Here is a 16,026-nt window from a genome sequence, read left to right on the forward strand (position 1 = left end):
ACCTGGGGTCAGTCTGCTGAGAACCGACCTGGGGTCAGTCTGCTGAGAACAGACCTGGGGTCAGTCTGCTGAGAACAGACCTGGGGTCAGTCTGCTGAGAACCGACCTGGGGTCAGTCTGCTGAGAACAGACCTGGGGTCAGTCTCCCGTGTGATTCATTCAAGCTCCATGGAGACACAATAACACACATAAGAGGTTGTCTTGATGATATTTTTATTGCCTGATTTTTCAGAGGACACACACACACACACGCACACACACGCACACACACACACATCACTGTGCTCCATGGAGGTAGAGTGAGAGGAACTTCCTGAACGTCTCCGGCCGGTAGCCAATCAGACCGGCAGGAACCTGGACGGGGAGGGGGGGACAGAGAGAGTTAGTGAATGAGTGAGTCAGGTAGTGAGTGAGGGAGTGAGGTAGTGAATGAGTGAGTGAGGTAGTGATTGAGGTAGTGAATGAGTTTCTTACCATCACCTCCTTCCTCCTCATGAGTGGGCGGAGCCTAGCGGAGTCATAGAGCGGAACATCCTCCTCCAGCCAGACCTGTCAATCAAACACAGCATGTATGTTACCAAGACAGACAGACAGACAGGCAGACAGGCAGACAAACAGGCAGACAGACAGGCTGACAGACAGACAGACAGACCTGGTTCTTGACCCCGCTGTGGTTTGTCAGCTCGGTCGTGTTCAGCTGGAAAAAGACGAACTGGAAGGTCTGTCCGTCCGTCCCGACCGCCTGGACGCACACCGGCCGCTCCAGGAGGGGGGCGGGGCCCTCCGGGGGGGCGAGGCCACGGGCGCGGGCCAGGGCATTGGCGAAGCAGAACATGATCATCTTGGCTCGCAGCTGAGGGGGGCGGAGCCTGCAGCGCCGGTCCACGCCGTCCAGGAAGTAGAGCGTGTGGGCGTGGGGGTAAGGGTAGTCACTCCTGAACCCTGATCGGAGGAAGACACCTCCAGTCACTGTGTCTGTGTGTGTGTGTGTGTGTGTGTGTGTGTGTGTGTGTGTGTGTGTGTGTGTGTGTGTGTGTGTGTGTGTGTGTGTGTGTGTGTGTGTGTGTGTGTGTGTGTGTGTGTGTGTGTGTGTGTGTGTGTGTGTGCGTGCGTGCGTACCTGTGGTGCTCTCTGAGGGGTCGTACAGGTGGGTGGTCTGCAGGTCGATGGTTGGGGCGACGGGGTAGAAGGTCTCCAGCTCGTGGTTCGCCGTCTCCTCCACTTCCTGTCTGTCAGCGAGGGGGGAGAGGGGCCAGGCGCTGCTCAGCAGGAGCCCGTTCTGACCTCTGACCTGGAACAGGTCCTCACCTGACACACACACACACACACACACTTTGAAGAGACTCAAGACTCACCTGTTCAGAGTTCACCTAGGCTCTGCATAGCGGGGTGGCTATGCGGAGAGGTCTTAAGTCCTTCCCCTCCTACTTGTTGTACGCCCTGGCAGTTAATGTATGCACTTATTGTATGTCGTATTTAGTTATAGTACTTAAAATGGAGTAGCGGATTACCCTAGCTTGCTCTGTTGTGTACGGGGAATGGGTTAACCTAGTGATTGTTAGTGCTTGGCACTTGTATACATAAACATCCTTACTGTACCGACAGAGATATATTTTTGTTTCTCTTTGTTTTGACAAATGGACTGATTGTAAGTCTCTTTGGATAAAAGCGTCTGCTACACACCCTCAATGTAAATGTAGATGTAAATGTCGTTGGGCGATGTCGTTGGGCGATGGCTAGCAGCATGGCTAGCGGCGTGGCTATCAGCGGGGCTTTCAGCGGGGCTATCAGCGGGGCTATCAGCGGGGCTAGCGGTGGGCTATCAGCGGGGCTAGCGGTGGGCTAGCGGCGGGCTAGCGGTGGGCTAGCGGCGGGCTAGCGGTGGCCTACCTCTGCTCCAGGAGGCGGTGACGGAGTACTTCTCGGCCAGCATCCTCCTCCCTAGCGCGGGGCGGCCGGCCTGCAGGCTGGAGCAGAGCTGCAGTAGGTTGTGGACCAGAGTGGAGCTGACAGACCAACGCAGGGGAACCAGTGTTATAAAGTATGTGATCGATATCAGTGTTATACATTATTAGATATATAGCAGTGTTATACATTATTATATAGATATTAGTAGTAGTATTATTAAACATTTTTATATAGATATATTAGTAGTAGTATTATTATACAAAATTAGATATTATTTTTTTTATTATACATACATTATTTGATATATATCACTAGCTCTTTAGTGATCAGATTTACAAAGTGTTTCAGGAAGAAGGGGCATATATTAGTGCTGTCAAGAATTTCAAATATTTAATCGCATTAACGTCATAGTTAACTCATGATTAATCACACATTTTTTTCTATTCTAAATATCCCTTGATTTCGTGCTGCTAGCCTTTTAGTGAGATCAGAGAGTGTTGAGAAGGACAGTAATAAAATATATTTGGTAAGATATCCATTTATTTGGTAAGATGGATATAAGAAGAGAGACCCGCAGTGTATTCAACCTGGTCCACTTGACATCGGGTAGGTGCATGACAGTGGTAGGCCTACCGTAAAACTTCAATAGCCCAGGTTTTAATTTGTTTCAATCACTGAACTTTCGAACAAAACTCTTGCTCAGCAAAGATAGGAAATATTATAACATTTATTATTTAAACTAGCATGAATATTCCTACCGTACGTAGGCCTATACACATTACCAGGCTATCGAATAACGCCTACACACACACACACACACACACACACACACACGGTGGTGGAGTGGTAATCGAGAGAGTCGGGAGAATCCCGGTGGGCCATTAACGTTTCGGGGCTGTCGGGCTGATTACTGCGGGAAAACAATATTGCGTTTATAAAAGTTCCTTGCAGCGCCGTCCGTCAGCCTGAGCTGTGCGCCCGCAACCTCTCACTCACTCAACAGACATAACCTGTCAACGTCGCAACCAAGTCGATTTTGTCTAGAGGGGAGTAACTTGACGGCCCCTCCCGAAGTGGTACAGCCCAGGTGGGCCTTGAACTGCGATTGGTCAGAAAGACGTAAAAGTGCAACATCTCAACGCCGAGCCGGCAAGATCAACCACCGGCCGCCCCCGAGGGACCGGGTGGAGATCCCGGCGGCGTGCTTGTTGTTTTGTTTCCGGTGTAGCTAGATCCAGTATGGTGAAGTAGTTTTGCTAACGTGACTAGTTGTTGCTAGACAGCAGGTGAAAAAACTACAACGTTTGCCAAGCAAAAAGAGCGTTAATCGCGCAATAAAAAAACTAACGCAGTTAAAATTGGTTTGCGTTAACGCCGTTAATAACGCGTTGAACTGACAGCACTAGTATATATATATATATATATATATACACACATTATATATATATTATTGCGAACTGAAACCCTCACTGAAGACCGCAGGGCCAGGAGACAAACCCCCCCGCGCTCCTTGATTAAGACATTTTCTGGTGTTTGTGGGTGTACCTGTAGTTCTCTTTAGGCTCCGCCTCCGTCGTCTCCCAGAAGCGGGCGTGGTTGATGGCGTTCTGCACGCGCTCATCCTGATCCGCGATCTGATTGGCCGAGCTCTCGGCCAATGCGAGGAGCTGAGGGGGCAGGCCGGCCGTCAGCTTTGCCTTGGTCAGCCACAGCGCCTGACGCACCCCTGCAGACAGGAAGTGACCGGGAGATAAGCAGGAAGTGAGCCAGAGTGCAGCAGGTAGTAGATCTCTCCATTAAAATGATGTCAACTATAGCAGCACCAGTTGTTCATGTGTGTTCGGGATTAGGACAACGACACCGTCCGAGTTCAGGGTGTTGACCACAGCTGGGAGGCTCTGGGCTCCATACCAACAACCTCTACCTGTAGGCTGCCTAGAGCCAGATGACCCCTACCTGCTCTTTTTGACCTGTCTCTGAACCCACCTAAAGGCTCTCTGCAGGAGTGTCACATGTCGTCGTCCCCCCCCCCCCACCCCCCCGCCTTTAGAAATCACAGTCTTGCGCCCTGAACATGAATAAAGTATGATATATCACCCAATTCATACCATCTCTCATTGAACTCTTTTGACTGAATACCCTGACGCTCTCAGGCCCCCTGATTGTCTTGAATCACATTTCTCTACTGTAATTCAGAAGGTTATTATAATGTTATTATAATAGTTTGTGCAGTAGTATATTGAGCATTCTACCCGAGATATACAGTAGGCGTGCAGTGTGTTTTATACTATACTTGATTAAACTCCTAAGCTAACAGCCAACCTTGGGAGCAACAGTCGGCCTGTCTTCTGCTCCTCTCTAACAGTGCAGACCGTGTGACGGTGCGTCCTCACCCTCCAGGATGCTGCTCCGCTGGTGGAACACGTAGCACGGCTCCTCCCGATGCAGGGCCATGTCCCGGTGCGGCGGGGACCGGTAGAAGCGCGGGTCCTTGTGGCCCATCTCCCACCGCGGGGACACCGGCTTTGACAGGCCCGGGACGTAGTGCATCCTGTCCGCGTAGGTCACGGCCTCCAGCCCCGGGATCTCCACCCGGTCCCTCGGCGGCGGCCGGTGGTTGATCTTGCCGGCTCGGCGGCAGCTGACATTGAGATGTCGCCGCGGTTGGACTCCGAAAAGCCGCGCGTCGTTTAGTGAAGCCGCTTTAGACAAAAGAGGCGCCGCGGACCGTAACCGCTGCGTCGCTTCTGGGATCATTCTGCACTTCTTGTTTATATTATAGATATTCTATATGTTATATATATATGACATATATTGTTGTTATATGAGCTGGATCACGTCCTGCAGGAGGCGGCCATGTTGGCGATGAACTGTTCTTCGTGGTTTGGTAGCGATTTCCCAGTAGGCCATAGCGCCCCTGGTGGCTCAGGACGCCACAGCGCCCCTGTTGGCTCAGGACGCGACAGCGTCCCTGGTGGCTCAGGAGGACATGGCAGTTAGAGAGATAAGGTCGTATGACCGCATTAATAGGATTATAGATTTAAAAGGAACGCCTAGATCTTTTATTTTTAGGGAGCCAAGCACAAAGTGCGAGGCAACCTATTGTCATCGTTAGTTTTATTATTATTAGTCCGCCACCTTTGACTTACAGCCTAAACCGCTCGCACGCTTTAATTAAACTTTCTACAACTGTAGAGGCTGGCTCCAGATTAATAGAGAATAAATATAACACTGATTGGCCGAGGGCGGCGCTATAGCAATAGTCCAGAAATGCAAATTTGGAACAAGCATATCTCGTGACCCCTTTGACTTAAAGTCATGAAACTTTGCCCACACATGCATATCCTCATGGTGAACAAATATGCCTGAAGGACCTATGACTTCTGTATAGATAGATTTAAGGCCATTTTCAATTTTGTTAAAAACACTTAACTCCCTTAGGATCCTAGGTTTTTTGACTTAGACAAAATTAATTTTGCACAAATCATCTCTGGACCAATGTTTTCAATCTGACATAAAGGGACGTCTACAATAAAAATTAAGGCACCCAGGAGTCATTGAAAAGGGTGTGGTTTAAAACACGTCAAGACTTAAATGCTTTATATCTACATCAAAATGGACTCCTATGATCTTGAGTCCAATACAAAAGTTGTTCAGGATATAATTCTGAACAAGATGAAATCCACATATTTTCAATTAGGGAGTTGTATTGAAATGAGCATAAACTGTGACTAAAATGACCACAGATCCTAGACGGAATGATTTGAGCGGGACCAACTTAGTGGCTTTTGGGGACCAAAAAGTTCTAACTGCTCAAGAAAGATGAAGTCAATTCACCAAACAACATGTAACCTGTAAAATGCTGCTTGTAGCTTTTCCCCATTTTTTTTTATAACTGTATGTAATAAATGAAAGTTACACATCACTACATTATTTGTAGAATTATATCATTACATATACCATTACTACTTTATATAGAAACATTATTACATGAAATATAATATTATGACATCACATTTAGCACTATTAAACACAAAACAATGAAGAAGACACAAGACAGAGAAGGGAAACAAACAGACAGACAGGTAGATAATAGATAGATAGATAGATAGATAGATAGATAGATAGATAGAGAGATAGAGAGATAGAGAGATATAGCAATCGTCCTCATATTCTAAAAACTTTGAATTCAGAGTGTATATTTAATTTATCTGTTTATAGGAGATACTAACTATTTTTTTATAATATCCCACATTTTACTTTTTCAATATTGAGTACTTAGTATAATAACTGATGTATTTTGTATTTAACGTTTTATACTTTGACCTCTTTATTGTTCCACTACTTTGGCAATGTAAGTTGTTTATTTCTCATGCCAATAAAGCTTTTTTTTAATTGCATTTTATTTAATTGAGAGAGAGAGACAGAGAGAGAGACAGAGAGAGACAGAGACAGAGAGAGAGAGAGAGAGAGAGAGAGAGAGAGAGAGAGAGAGAGAGATATGGAGTATAGATAGTGTGATAGCTAGAGAGAGAGAGAGAGAGAGAGAGAGAGAGACGGATAAAGAGACAAGAGGTATGGTTCGTCCCTCCCCCTCTCCTGACTGTCTCCGTCAGCCACTCAGTCTTCCCGACAACACGCTGATTCTCTGCCTCGTATTCCCGAAGCGCTCTACGCCAGGACCGAGCCCGGCGCCACGGGCCGTCCGGCGGGCTACGCTAAGAGCGCAGCGCCCCCACCGACGGAGCGTCTGGATCCGCTGCTAAACCACCACAGGAAGACAGATGATACGAGACTAAAACACTACTTTGTCCACCTTTCAACTACAAAATACTCCCAAGAAAACACAGATTGGTAGGTAGATGGCTTCTCAACTTCAAATACAATGCGTGTTTTCCAAAAGCTGACGGAGAATGTGTGGGTTGAGATATGACGTTAGCCAGCTAGCCTTAGCTTGTGGCTAGCTGCTGCTGTGCTAACAGACTTTCTGTACTAAGTGACGGGCTTTAGACAGTACTGCTCTGTAACACAATATATCCTTTACCAAACATGGACGCATGTTAACCTTTTAGTTTACGTTTTTTGTGTTAGGCTAACAGGGCAAGGCCACACACTTTTAACTAACTACCTTAGCCTGACTGCTTGACTAGTTTCCTCAACATAATATATAATTACCTCGCCATAACATATAATTACCTCAATATAACATCTAGTTAACTCAACATAACGTCTAGTTACCTCAACATAACATCTGGTTACTGCAACATAACATCTAGTTAACTCAACATAACACCTAGTTACCTCAACATAACACCTAGTTACGTCAACATAACATCTAGTTACGACAACATAACATCTAGTTACCACAACATGACATCTAGTTACCTCAACATTACATCTACTAACCTTAACATTACATCTAGTTAACATAACATCTTGTTACCTCAACATCTAGTTATCTCAACAAAACATCTAGTTACCTTAACATTACATCTAGTTAACATAACATCTGGTTACCTCAACATCTAGTTATCTCAACAGAACATCTAGTTAACATAACATCTTGTTACCTCAACATAAAATATAGTTAAAATAACATAACACTACTACAGTAGATGTTAGTGAGTGATGTCTGGGTTTGTGTCCAGCTCCTCTCTGGACCAGCTGATCTGGGAGTATAGTCGTATTGCTGCTGTTCATATTGGTCCGTACTCCATATAGATCCATCATGTGTTGGAGGAAGTGATATTTGTCCATCCAGTGTGAAGGCCTCCTAGCTGTAGTCTTTTGACCAGAGGTTCTGATGGGAGGATGAAGGTCAAGGTGAAGTACTTCGGGAGAGGAGGACTTCTTAACAGACTGCTGGGAGGACAGCAAAAAGCAGTTCCTAATCCAGAGTGGGATCCTCTCTGGTTAGGGACCAGGTGTGAGGGGAACCGGTCTCACCGTGGGTGCTCTTAACATTTAACAGCTATCATACGGGTGTCAACTCCTGACCGTGCCACAGCCATCCCTCAGCTACTAGTGAGTTCAATGTGCTGTGAGAACATCTATTTAGCTGAGGCCCGTGAGACCTCTTGGATTTTAACCCGCCCCCGGCTAATTTCTGACCCAGGTGTGTGAAATGCAACACTTGTCATTGGTGGAGAAGCTGGAGGAGCGAGGGATGTTTTTTGGCTGTCTAGGCACCGTCCACACGTAAAGGTTTTTTTTTTTTTTTTTTGGGCCGACCGTCCAGACGAATCCGGCGTTTATGGTGTCCAAAAAACGCACCTTGTTGAAACCAGGTCTCAGGGTGAATAAGAAAAATACGGCCCTATGCGTTTTCGTGTTAGGATTCGTGTGGACGCCTAATAGGCAAACAATGACGTCATCGTCCCCCCACCAGCTGGGCAATGTTAGAGTTCTGTCAAAGTTGTTTTGTTTGATTTAATTTGTATTATTTTTGTCCCTTGGTAAATTTAATTACTAACTGACATTAAAAAATATTTTCTGCTCAATCTAAAAGGTTTAACAACATGTTTGTATACAGCGCGCAGGCTTAAAGGCGCATTCACTCTCCTGGTGATAACGAGACGGCTCGCCAGTGATGACGCTCACGCTTACACGTGTTCCCGACAGTGACCGCTTATGTGCACTTGGGAAACAGCCGGTTGGGAATCTAAAAGTTCTTTACAGCAGGGGTTTTTTATCCGATAAAAACCAGAACTAAACAGAACTTAGTAGGATCAAGTTTGCATGCCTTTATTTCCTTGATGCCTACCACCTACTATCCTTTTGCTTTTATTTATGAGAAGCACATACAGTATAGCCACTGTGTGGAAGGCAACACTTCCCCTTATCTAGAGCTGGTTCACCAGTACACAACGTTTAAAACTGAGCAAAGTCATGCCAAAAGACGTTACGTCAATCAGTAGTGAAGCATGTGATATGATGGTTGATTCTTTTATATTGAGTAAGACGTTCATGTTCCTCCATGTTCATGCGCGTCACTAGTAAACCAAACCATACTCTGTTAACAAAATTTGGCCAGAGTTGCCGAACGGAAGTAGAATATTAACAGCCTCATGAGGTGGCGTTCACACGAACTTTCCGACGTTACGAAAATGTTTTTCCCATAATTTCCAGCGACGTGAACGCGCCATAATGCACATACTCCGTCTCGTCTTCTTCTTTTTATTGGTTAAGAACCAGCGCCACACAGTGGCCTTGAATATGTACTACAGAGTTTCTACAGCTACATGCGTTTTTGCAATGAGTCCGTCTTTATGGAGAAATTCCTGAAACGCATCAAAGGAAAACAGAGGGGAAAAGATAGTTTTCGCCCATGTGGACGGGCGTTAGTTCTGCATTTCTTTCTTCTCTCTATTTACCACTCCATTCTGACAGCGCCTCCTTTGATGGGTTCCTCTGGCTGAACCAATGTAGAAGACCCTGACCAGCTGGAGCTCTGGAGGTTTTCTTACTGGACATGGAGGTCTGACTGGCTCCAGCCTCATGTCAGACTCTGTATCTGTAGCCTTTGCTAACCGGTGCTGGTATGAATTGCAGGGCCTGAGTTCTGGCAGCTGCAGTGAGTAGGAGAGCTAGAGGACTGTACTGTGTGGGAGCCGTAGCATCTGATGCTGTAGGCTGCTCCATGTAGGGCTGCTGATACAGCCTACACATGCTGCTACACCACCCCTAAACCACCGCTACTCCACTGCTACACCACTGCTACACCACCGCACTGCTATACAACCGATACTACACCAATGCTACACCACCGCTATACAACCGATACTACACCACCGCAACATCACCACCGCTACACCACCACTATACAACCGACATTACACCACCGCTAAACCACCACAACTACACCACCACCGCTACACCACCACCGCTACAACATCGCTACACCACCCAATACACCACTGCTACAATGGGCTGCTACCCCAGTGGTATTTATTTAACAGTTTTTCGTGGGTCTGACGTGATGCTTTCAACATGTATTCAACGCATTGACCAACTGGTCACTGCTTCCACAAGAGAGGGAGGGAGGGAGAAGTAGAGAGGGAGGAGGAGGTAGGGGCAGGATGTTAATCACGGTAACAGAGAAGGGAGGAGAAAGACGGGATGAGTAGAAAGAGAAGTGGTGGGAGGGAGGGAGAGAGAGGAGGAAGGGAGAGAGATGTTGGTGGAGGAGGAGGTGGAACTAGGGAAACCTAATCTCCCTCCCTGCGTGTTCCTCAGTGTGGGAACAAACCGATTTGGCTAACTAGGCCTAATCTGCTAGTTATCACTTCTAGCTCCTCCTACCTCTGGCCAGTAGACACCCAGCCCCCCCTTCTTCTGCTAGCAAGGATTCTGGTGTACAATGAAGATATCTTCAGGATATGGTTGAGAGGGGCCTTCCAGCCTTGGAAAGTCTAATGGCTCGTGTGTTGTGTATCTCCAGGGGACCAGTGAGCCATGTGACCAGAGACACCAGAACCTTCGCTCAACGTTCTCCTCCAATGCAGTGAATGCAGCTAACGTGTAGCTCCCACTAGCCCTGCTGCAGCCACAGTGTTTAGCTAGTGGAAGGCTAGGCTGGAATGGTGCAGCACTCAGCCTGAAGGTGAAGTCCGCTGTGCTTGCTAGCCACATGTAGCATGTTAGCATGTAGTTAGCTACCGACTGTGGCAGATCAAGTCATTCTTTTCCTCTTCATCCTGACCCCTGGCCCCTACCGGGGGGGCTGGCCCATCGACCAATCACTACCTTCAGCCAGCGACCTTCCAGTGGCCATTCTGAAGCTAGCCTAGCTAACACACTAGTATCCCAATATCCTCTTATAGCTAACCACCCAGCATCTCCTGTACCTAGCCTATCCTAGATAACCCCTTATATCTCCCTAGGCTAGCTAACCACATATCATCTGCTGAACCTAGCCGTCCTAGCTGAGACCTAGCATCTCCCTGAGCTTGCCCCTCCTCGCTAAGCGCTATCCCGGCCAGGCCGCAGGCGGCTTCTCTGAGCGGTTGAGGGGTGCATGGAACCAGCGTAACCGTGGAGAGACCAGGCTACCACAAGCTGATGGACTTTGACAAGCGGGGGGCGGGCGGGGGCGGGGCCGGGGCTAAGGGCGAGGCTGAGGAGGGCAAGAGGATGTCGGCCAAGGCGAGCAACCGGTCGGGGCATGGCAGCCGCAGCGCCGGCTCCAACTCCGGGGTTCTGATGGTCGGACCCAACTTCCGCGTCGGCAAGAAGATCGGCTGTGGCAACTTTGGAGAGCTGCGGCTGGGCAAGAACCTGTACACCAACGAATACGTGGCCATCAAACTGGTAAGGAACCAGTGTACGTGTACCAGAACCATCATCAAACTGGTACTGAACCATTACACGTGTACCAGCAAACTGGTAATGAACCATTATACATGTACCATCAAACTGGTACGTAACCACTACACATGTACCATCAAACTTGTAATGAACCATTATATCAGTACCATCAAACTGGTAATGAACCACTACACATGTACCAGAACCACCATCAAACTGGTACTGAACCATTATACACGTATCAGAACCTGTACACCAACGAATATGTGGCCATCAAACTGCTAACACATGTACCATCAAACTGGTAATTCAACACTACACATGTACCAGAACCATCAAACTAGTACGGAACTACTATACATAGACCAGAACCATCAATCTGGACCTAAACCACTACACATGTATCAGAACTATCAAACTGGTACTGAACCACTACACATGTACCGGACCCATCTAACTGGTGCTGAACCATTATACATGTATCAGAACCATGTATCAGAACCATCTGGTACTGAACCACTTTATATGCAACATAGAGACTGACCCTCCACTTCCTTTCTAGGAGCCAATCAAGTCGCGCGCTCCCCAGCTCCACCTGGAGTACCGGTTCTACAAGCAGCTGGGCAGCTCAGGTGAGACCTCTCCTCCTCTGACCTGGTGAGCGGACCCATAGAGACCCTGACCCCTGACCTCTAACCCCCCCCCCCCCCCCCCCGCGCTCCAGAGGGTGTACCCCAGGTGTTCTACTTCGGGCCGTGTGGGAAGTACAACGCCATGGTGCTGGAGCTTCTGGGGCCCAGCCTGGAGGACCTGTTCGACCTCTGTGACCGCACCTTCTCCCTGAAGACCGTGCTCATGGTGGCCATCCAGCTGGTGAGCAAGGCTGCGAGCGTCTGGAGCTCTGTTAGCATATGGCTGCTATTGTCTGGAGCTGCTAGTGTTAGCTCTGCTAGCGTCAGGGCTGCTAGCGACTGGCTGCTAGCGCCCAGCGGCTAGCTGCTGGAGCTGTCTCCGGAGCTACTAACATCAGGGCTGCTAGCATTAAATCTGCTAGCGTTAGGGCTGCTACCTTCAAGGCTGCTAGAGGTAATTCTGCTAGCATTATGGCTGCTAGCGTCAGGGCTGCTAGCGAAAGGGCTTCTAGCTTCAAGGCTGCTAGCGTTAGCTCTGCTATCGTTACTGCTGCTAGCTTCAAGGCTGCTAGCCTTAGCTCTGCTAGCGTCAGGGCTGCTAGCTGCTCGTTTATTTCATGGTGATCTCACAGTGAAGTTCACAGGGAATTCTCAATGGTTGACAGGATCAATGTTTCCATCGTCATCACCGCCATGTTTCCGCTTGCAGCCTCCATCTCCTCTAGATAACCGGTGTGGTTCTAAAAGGCTCTAAAGCCTCTGTATCTCCTCTATATAACCTGTGTGGTTCTAGAAGGTTCTACAGCCTCTGTATCTCCTCCAGATAACCCGTATGGAGTTTGTCCACACACGGAGCCTGATCTACCGGGACGTGAAGCCAGAGAACTTCCTGGTGGGCCGGCCGGGCTCCAAGCGGCAGCACACCATCCACATCATCGACTTCGGCCTGGCGAAGGAGTACATCGACCCGGAGACCAAGAAGCACATCCCCTACCGCGAGCACAAGAGCCTGACGGGCACGGCGCGCTACATGAGCATCAACACGCACCTGGGCAAAGGTTCACTGTCTTTAATATATCTCTATAGAGCTAGAAACATGAGTATCAACACAAACCTGGGCAAAGGTTCACTGTCTTTAATATATCTCTATAGAGCTAGAAACATGAGTATCAACACAAACCTGGGCAAAGGTTCACTTTCTATAATACTAGATACATCTCTAAAGAGCGAGATACATGAGCATCAACACACAGCTGGGCAAAGGTTCAAACTGCTGTTCTACTCGATATATCTCTAGATCTAGATCTCTTTAGAACTACACCTGTAAACATATCTATAGAATAGGTCTGTTGAGATGGATATCCATAGATGTATAGATGTAAGTCTATATCTATAGAGGTTTATAGAACTATATGATAGGATGTCTATTAATTCAGAATGTATTAATATAGATGTATACATTTAGAATGGGTTCATATAAAGATATATATGATAGAATGCAGTTCTATAGCTATATGAATGTAGAACTGACCTACCTCTTCTTGCAGAGCAAAGCCGTAGAGACGACCTGGAGGCGCTGGGTCACATGTTCATGTACTTCCTGCGAGGCAGCCTCCCATGGCAGGGGTTAAAGGTCAGCAGCCCCTCTCCACCTTAGCATGTCCTAGGTCGCTAGAAGAGAACCACACAAACCTCCCCAGGCGGGACGTGTGTGTGTGTGTGTGTGTGTGTGTGTGTGTCAGGACATGTGTGTGGGTGTACCAACATGTGTGTGTGTGCAGGCGGACACCCTGAAGGAGCGCTACCAGAAGATAGGAGACACCAAGAGAGACACGCCCATCGAGGTTCTCTGTGAAGGCTTCCCAGGTCAGACCCCCTGCCAACACACTGTTTGTGTGTGTGTGTGTGTCTGTTGTAACGTGTGTCTGTTGTAACGTGTGTGTTTTGTAACGTGTGTGTGTGTGTGTGGTAACCTATGTGTTTTGTACCGTGTGTGTGTTTTGTAACGTGTGTGTGTGTTGTTACGTGTGTGTGTGTGTGGTAACCTGTCTGTACTTGTGTGTACAGAAGAGATGGCGACATACCTGCGCTACGTGCGCCGGCTGGACTTCTTTGAGAAGCCGGATTACGACTACCTGAGGAAGCTGTTCACCGACCTGTTCGACCGCAACGCCTTCACCTTCGACTACCAGTACGACTGGACTGGCAAGCCCCTAGTGAGTCTACACGCTCTAGATCTATACCTCTATACCTAGAGCACTGGTGAGTCTACCTGCTCTAGATCTAGACCTAAACCACTTGTGAGTCTACCTGCTCTAGATCTAGACCTAAACCACTGGTGAGTCTACCTGCTCTAGATCTAGACCTAAACCACTGGTGAGTCTACACGCTTTAGATCTTTTCCTTGGCTGGAGTGTAACAAGACGTTAGATGAAGCTAACTCACATCACTTCCTGTGACATCACTTCCTGTGACATCACTTCGTTTCCCCAGCCCACTCCGATTGGTCCGGTGGCCAGCGAGACGCCGCTACAGAACAGCAGCCGAGAGAAAGCCCCTGCCCACGCTAAACACCAGGTACACACACACACACACACACACACACACACACACACACACACACACACACACACACACACACACACACACACACACACACACACACACACACACACACACACACACACACACACACACACACACGGTTGGCTGTGTGTGGAGGGGGTCTCTTGCATGGTCTCTAAGCACGTGCACTCGCCCCACTGACGTGCACTCCTCCTCCTCCTCTTAACACTGACACTAAACTGTTCTACTTTTCTCCTGCTCCCTCAACCTACACCTACTCCTGCTCCCTCTCATTCTGCACCTCCTCCCCCCTCCTCCTCCTCTTTGGTCGCTAACTTCTACTTATTTTTAACCTCTTCTCCCTTTTACGTTCCACCTCCTACCCCCTACCCCCACCACCTCCGGCTCTTCCTCCTCCCTACCACCACCTCCTGCTCTTCCTCCTCCCTACCACCACCTCCTGCTCTTCCTCCTCCCTACCACCACCTCCTGCTCTTCCTCCTCCCTACCACCACCAACTCCACCGCCTCATCCCCCCCCCACCCCTCCTCCTGCTCCTCTAGTCTCCAGAGGGGAAGGGCAGTGAGTCCCAGCCGACTCCTGTGACCAATCGAGAGCTTCTGGGCTCCCATCTCACTGCTGATAGGCTGGGAGGTTCTGTCCAGGTACTGCTGCCGGTCTTTGATAGGCTGGGAGGGAGGGGCCAGATCGGCTGGGAGGGAGGGTTAGTCTGTCCATCTGAAGGGTTCTGGGTTCGATCCCAAACGTCCACAGTCTACCTGTAGGCCTCCTAAAGCCAAATGACCTCTGATCCCACTGGGAGGGGATAGCTGATCCATTTGGGGAGGTTCAGGTCCAGGACGAGGGTAGTCTGGCTATTGCCAGACCAAGCTCAATCCTAGATTGCACGTTGGTCTGGGGAAGCTGCTGTTATTTTCTTCAGCACAAGAGGTGTGATCAACGAGCCTAGTTCAACTGACTCTTTACGCGATTGGCTGCTTGCCGTCGCTTCCCTGTCGTCATTGTGTTAAACCAGCCAATAGCGTGCTAAGGGGAAAAGCCAGCTTGGTGATTGGCTCCCGCAAAAGCGAATCTGAAGCAGAAAGAAATGTATTGCTCTTCTCCAGACCCTTGTGCAGGGCGAACTCAAATCACCGGCAGAATGGGCGGGGCTACCCAGTCTAGGACGAGGGGTGTGTTCTGTTCAGGCTGTGGCTGTCGTTCATTGGTTGTCCTGTTCTTGCCCTGCCCCCTGATCTGCCTCCAGGTGATGAGCTCGACCAATGGGGAGCTGAATACGGACGACCCGACGGCAGGACACTCCAATGCACCAATCACAGCCAACGCTGAGGTGGAGGTGGCTGACGAGACAAAGTAAGACCTAACCCAAAATAAGAAGGATGACCCCATCATAATGCCTGATGACTAACTGTGTGTGTGTGTGTGTGTGTGTGTGTGTGTGTGTGTGTGTGTGTGTGTGTGTGTGTGTGTGTGTGTGTGTGTGTGTGTGTGTGTGTGTGTGTGTGTGTTAGGTGCTGCTGTTTCTTTAAGAGGAGGAAGAGGAAAGTCCTCCAGAGACACAAGTGAGAAGATGAACCACATCACCCCCCGCCCC

The 16,026-nt window shown here is 48.6% G+C and overlaps 2 protein-coding genes across 5 annotated transcripts; one reads left to right on the top strand and one right to left on the bottom strand.

Moving 5' to 3' along the window:
• Positions 1–208: 208 nt before the first annotated feature.
• On the bottom strand, positions 209–4,759 carry mrpl37 (mitochondrial ribosomal protein L37). The gene is made up of 7 exons (XM_079750685.1): positions 4,302–4,759; positions 3,454–3,634; positions 1,891–2,006; positions 1,120–1,308; positions 653–942; positions 475–549; positions 209–354 (listed from the first exon to the last, which is right to left on the bottom strand). Exons 1-7 carry the CDS (start codon positions 4,663–4,665, stop codon positions 277–279), a joined length of 1,293 nt encoding a protein of 430 aa, XP_079606811.1. The 5' UTR covers positions 4,666–4,759; the 3' UTR covers positions 209–276.
• A 1,751-nt stretch (positions 4,760–6,510) lies between these two features.
• Positions 6,511–16,026, top strand: LOC307086185 (casein kinase I). Of its 4 annotated transcripts, none has more exons than XM_079751316.1 (12): positions 6,511–6,762; positions 10,349–11,217; positions 11,777–11,846; positions 11,939–12,087; positions 12,670–12,904; positions 13,394–13,479; positions 13,628–13,712; positions 13,917–14,062; positions 14,340–14,423; positions 14,975–15,076; positions 15,679–15,785; positions 15,944–16,026. In XM_079751316.1, the coding sequence occupies exons 2-12, from the start codon at positions 10,969–10,971 to the stop codon at positions 15,996–15,998; spliced, it is 1,368 nt and encodes a 455-aa protein (XP_079607442.1). In that variant the 5' UTR covers positions 6,511–6,762; positions 10,349–10,968; the 3' UTR covers positions 15,999–16,026. The 4 variants fall into 4 exon arrangements, with proteins under 4 accessions (XP_079607442.1, XP_079607441.1, XP_079607444.1 ...); XM_079751315.1 differs by having other exon boundaries at positions 6,513–6,762; positions 13,914–14,062; XM_079751318.1 differs by lacking the exon at positions 14,975–15,076 and having other exon boundaries at positions 6,514–6,762.

Source organism: Pollachius pollachius, assembly GCF_949987615.1.
Source record: "Pollachius pollachius genome assembly, chromosome: 14".
Lineage (NCBI taxonomy): Eukaryota > Metazoa > Chordata > Actinopteri > Gadiformes > Gadidae > Pollachius > Pollachius pollachius.